Here is a 5,094-nt window from a genome sequence, read left to right as displayed (position 1 = left end):
ATTAAATCCCTTAAACATTGTGTACCTATCAACTATTTCTCATATATATAATATATATGAGAGAGACACAGAGAGAGAGAGATTTCTACCATGATATCTGAAGATGCAAAGCCAAGACTTAACCCCAATTATTAAAACAGGAAGTTTTGTGAACGCTGTGTTACTGCATTTTAGCCAGATACCCAAAAACATCTACTTTACACTAACTGGTAGTTTAAGTGCAGCAAACGGGACACAGCTGTGAATTCAGGGGCGATTGAGAGACACGTCACACAGAGCGAGGGGGGAGTATAGAACGGACACCCACCTAGCCACGCCTACACTGACGTCACTGCGTGACCCGACCGAGCGCAGGTACCATGAACAGGAGGAGCGCAGACAGACCTCCCTTGCAATTTAACTTCCTGTAAGTAAGTCTTTAGCACTTTGCTTACAGAATGCAGGAGATTTAATTCTGCGTGCCATTCCCTTACCCGGACGCGTCACGTTTGACAGCGATAGCGTGGAGTTTGACCGGGTACCCATTCACTCCAGAGCTGTACGCATCGGTTTGAATTGAGACCAGACGCTAGCAGCTTTTACCCCTTTCAAAAAAAGTTTTCCCCAAATCCCGGTCCTGGGAGACCCCTCAATCGGTCACTTTTCTAACAGAGCGCCGAATTACGCAACTGAACTAAATTCACTTACTAGACTTCAGAGCTATAATTATATATAGGATTTAAGATTTTTCTAGATAACTTAGAATCTGCAGAGATTTAAGAAATTTAAGTAAACAAATAATTTCAATTAAGGGTGTAATCAAGTAATGAAGAGCTCAATTGGAATGCAAGCCAAACACTATCTTAAAAGACTGTTTGAACAGCAAGCAGCGCTGGATTCCTGGTGTACCTTCAGGGTACAAGAAAGCAATGGGAGGACACACAAGAATCGAGATGCAAAAATCTTTATTGGGGTAGACAGCAAGTTTAACATCTCCTGAATCCGACAGCAACAAGAATGACGAGCAGAACTCCGAGGAGAGCGGACGCCACGCCCAGCGCCAGAACCAAGGGGGAGTCACCTGAAATTCAAAACATGACGAGGTGAGCACTAGGACCCGTGGGAGCCACAAGACGCCTCCAATTACAGTCAGCGTTGCTTAGCAACTTCAAGAAATTCTACAAGTTAGCATGGAGGTACTAAACATTAAAAGAGTAAACTAACATTTGAACACCATCTTTATGTAAATCCATGAATTTATTATTTGTTTGGGGGGGCGTGAGAAGTCCTCAATTTAAATAATTAGTTTTGGCTACAAATTGCTGCATCCAGTTCTGAAGGACAATCAGAACTGATATTTCATACCGGCTATAGGATAGCGATTTAGCATCACAGGAATGGAAATAAGACCAGTTGGATAGTTTTGTCTATTTCTGTTTACACTAATATTTTAATAAGACACATACCTGAGCCGGTTACCGATACAGTCTGATCATGCTTCTAGTAAAATAAATAAAGCTTTGTGCTCCTTTAGCACCATCTAGTGGTTTATTACTGCAAACACTGGAAGTTAGTGGATTAGCAGACACTTCGCCAAAGCGACTTAGACTAGGGATGTGAACTCTGCATCACAACTGCTGCAGAGTCACTTCCAATAGGACCTTGTTTGGCGTCTCATCCGAAGGACGGAGCACAAGGAGGTGAAGTGACTTATTCACGGTCACACAGCGAGTCAGTGGCTGAGCTGGGATTTGAATCTCCTGCTAATAGACCCCCTTTAAGCTCTGGAGCAGCAAGCCTCATTCATATATAAATATATATATATATATATATAGAAAGGCATCCCCTCCATAGCATCGGATGAGGAGGGTTAGAATTCAAATGACCAGGATATTCAACAGAACTCTCTCAAGGTCTCACCTGCTGTTTGAAGGTCCAGGACTTGTCCTTCTGCTACCAATTGGACCGGCCCGGCAGAAACGTAGCCTCTGATCTGGCTGTATCGATCCACACTACGGGCTGAGAGAAAGACAAAATTGAAACAACTCTCACCAGGGTACAGATAAAGGACTATTGCCAGCTCTGAGGTTTGACTTGTGGGTTTTATAGAATACAAAGTCAAATTTCTTTGCATTCATTTTACTGTAATGAAGTGTTCAGGTTTAATGGTTCGGATTAAAATTGCAACAGATATTGCATGAAAAAATGCATCATTATAAATACTCACTCAATGCAGAGAGCATTACCAGCACAATACAAAAAAAATCTTACAAACACTCAAATAGAGAATTGTATATATTACACATAGGAAGGACCCATCAGAATATTCATATCTTAAATAGATTAGGCTTTGTATTCCCTTCACTCAATGATAGCAGCTTCAATACAGCAGCGTTGATGCTGTACTGCAGCTGGTCATGCTTGCTTGTATTACAGGACTGATCTCCAGATGCTCACCAGATCTCTGGGCTCCAGGCACACAAGTCTTATTGCAGGTATCCTCCAGGTTGGGATCACAAACCACAGCCATGCAATGGAAATACACCTGGGGAGGGACAGAAGCAGCTCTCGTTAAACAGGAGAACACTGCCACACTGTGGCTGAAGTCAGTAGTGCATCAATCCCTCTTTCCTATTGAAGTTTAATAAAAGCATTCCTACTGAAGCACTTTGCATGGAGTGAATCGTCCCAGGTTCAAGTCAGAGAGGGGGCACTAACCTGTCTCCAGAAGGCAGAGTCCTTGCTAGACTGCTGTGCCTGCACCTCAAGCCTCTGGAGCTGGGGGGAGCTCCTGGTGAGAGTGCTGGCCGGCACTGGGTGGAAGTGGGTCCTGTACGAGTCTCCAGTGACCAGGCAGCTGCAGAGAGACAGGAACAGGAGTCATGACAAGCCTGCATTGAAAGCACAGCTGAAATGGGCAGCGCTAGAGGACTAGCAGACCCCTCACCTGTCAGTGACCAGGTCCCATTGAGGGCTGGAGTCCAGTTCAGGGGCCAGTGTGGCCCAGCAGTCCTGCAGGATAAGGTGGTCAGTCTGGCCATGAGGCTGCTGGAGCTCAACCTGCAGAAACACGGGCTCCAGCAGAGACTGGGACACGGGGAATGCAGAGTAGAACTGGGAGTAGCTCACATCTAGAGGGGAGAAAAAAAATTGTAGTCACTGCTGTGCTTTTGAAGCACTGGAGTTCAGGACTCCCTTCATAGCAAGGACAGGGGCTCATGGAAGTTGTAGTCTAATCCTGACAGTGGGCCAATGTGACCAGCTCTGGGAGTTTAGAATGAAGACTACAGAGCAGAATTTGCCAAGTGGAAGTGAAGACAGAGTTCAACTCACCCCTGGCTAGCCGAGCCTTCAGATTCAGAACATCTCTGGGACTCTTGGCTGCAAAACAAAATAAGGATTTGGTAAAATGCTAAAAGGCTTAAAAAGACAGAGAGAGGGCTACCATACAACATGAAAAGCACATCCATTTCAAAATGGACAGATCTCTAAAGAAATGTTCCATTTAAAATGCTCAGCTGAAACAGTAAATGCCAAGTAGAACATTTAATGATTTTTGATGCAGCCAATGTTCAATGAAGACCTTGAAGTCATCTCTCTCCACACAGAGTGTTCAGTCATTTACCATAAGCAAAGTTAACCAGCTGGCAGCACAAACAATGGATCAAAGCAAACTGTTGAAGAGATTTTCTATCCTTTAGTCCCAGGAGACAAGCCTGGTTCAGCTTGCTAGATACTCTGTACCTCTGCTCATAGGGTCATAAGATCGGACGTGCAGGGACCCAAGCCCCCGCACAGAGTAGGGGGCTGGAGCAGGGACCGCCTTCCTTTCAGCAGCCAGCGTCAGGGTGTCGTTGAGGGGGTAACGACAGCGGATCGTCAGCCTACGAGGTAACGACACACAGGTTTAGATCAGGGGCTGGAGTCGTGTGTAAAACGGACTGCATGGTCCAGCTGGGTAGTCCGGTTCAGGGCAAATGGGCTGTGTGATGTCACAGCCTATGACATCACCACAGTTCCCTGTGAACCAGGAGACTCCCTGTGCTCACCTGTATTCAGAGTCCCTGGTGATGACTGGAGCATTGGGTGGGAACAGCGCTCTGGTATACAGCACCTCGTTCTCGTAGATCAAGTAGTTACCCACAATCTGAAAACACAGGAGCCAGAAAAGCATGCTGGCAATACAAAGCTGACCTCCCAATAGCAAAATCTAAAGACTACCAGACAGTTAATGCATAGTCAACCACTCCCCAGTTGCTTTGGATAAAACAATGTTAAAAAACACAACCAAATGATCCAGTGAAGGTCTACCAGTGCCAGACCTGTATGAAGGACCATTGCCTTGACCCACAACACCACACAGGAAGCCCCAGCTCACCTGGCTCCTGGTCCCACAGGTGTTCACCCCAAAGGTGAAGAGAGCCCTGGTCGAGTCAAACTCTTTGGGTTTGCAGGTCTTGTCCAGCAGGGTGGTCTTGCTGGGATCCACTAATGGTATGGGCTCCATGGTGACAGCCACCACCGTCACCACTCCGTTAGGAAAGCACACTGTGGCGGGGGAGGAGAAGAATGAATTAGAGACCAGACAGAATCAAGGCAACGCCATGCTACCCCAATAACATCACCAGATCCTGCAAGTCAGAGGTCTACACTTCAAGCTGGACTAGTGTCATTCTCCTCAACTCCTTGTCCTAACCCTACCTCAAGCTAGCTCTTCACACCCAGCTTCCATGCAGCCAGATTGACTACAGTGCAACCATTTTTTGCTAGGACTTGCATGCAAGTTAAAAGCAGGGTTCCCTAAAGGAATTCCAACACATTGATCAAGATTGCAATTAACTAAATATTTACAGTGGCAACAAGTGAATTCAACTTGTCAATTAAGTCGTCTCCAAAAACAAAAGGCTACTTAATTAGAGTTCTTGTATCAGAGCTAGGATTCCCAACAGACATGAAAACTCAAGACCCTGAACTCTGCAACTAGATCAGCCATAAACTGGTGACCACTTCAAAAATCTGAAGGACATTCAAAGAATGGAAGTCCCACGGGCTCAGAATGTGTGGCAATAGGATCCTTGGAGTGGCTAGTTCTGGTGAGAAGCGTGGCCAGGACAC

General features: G+C 45.8%; 1 protein-coding gene across 1 annotated transcript; it reads right to left on the bottom strand.

Moving 5' to 3' along the window:
- Positions 1 to 927: 927 nt before the first annotated feature.
- On the bottom strand, positions 928 to 4,527 carry LOC131728305 (zona pellucida sperm-binding protein 2-like; the record flags this gene model as incomplete). Its single annotated transcript, XM_059019358.1, is given in 9 exon segments — positions 928 to 1,060; positions 1,900 to 1,998; positions 2,437 to 2,524; positions 2,698 to 2,836; positions 2,927 to 3,110; positions 3,313 to 3,360; positions 3,724 to 3,863; positions 4,029 to 4,126; positions 4,358 to 4,527. Coding segments are annotated over 9 exon segments (1,061 nt in total), but the record flags the coding sequence as incomplete, so codon positions are not given.
- Between the last annotated feature and the right edge of the window lie 567 nt (positions 4,528 to 5,094).

This window comes from Acipenser ruthenus, unplaced genomic scaffold, assembly GCF_902713425.1.
Source record: "Acipenser ruthenus unplaced genomic scaffold, fAciRut3.2 maternal haplotype, whole genome shotgun sequence".
Classification (NCBI taxonomy): Eukaryota; Metazoa; Chordata; class Actinopteri; order Acipenseriformes; family Acipenseridae; genus Acipenser; species Acipenser ruthenus.
The sequence above is the reverse complement of the archived record's forward strand: the minus strand, read 5'-3'. Positions and strand labels throughout refer to the sequence as shown.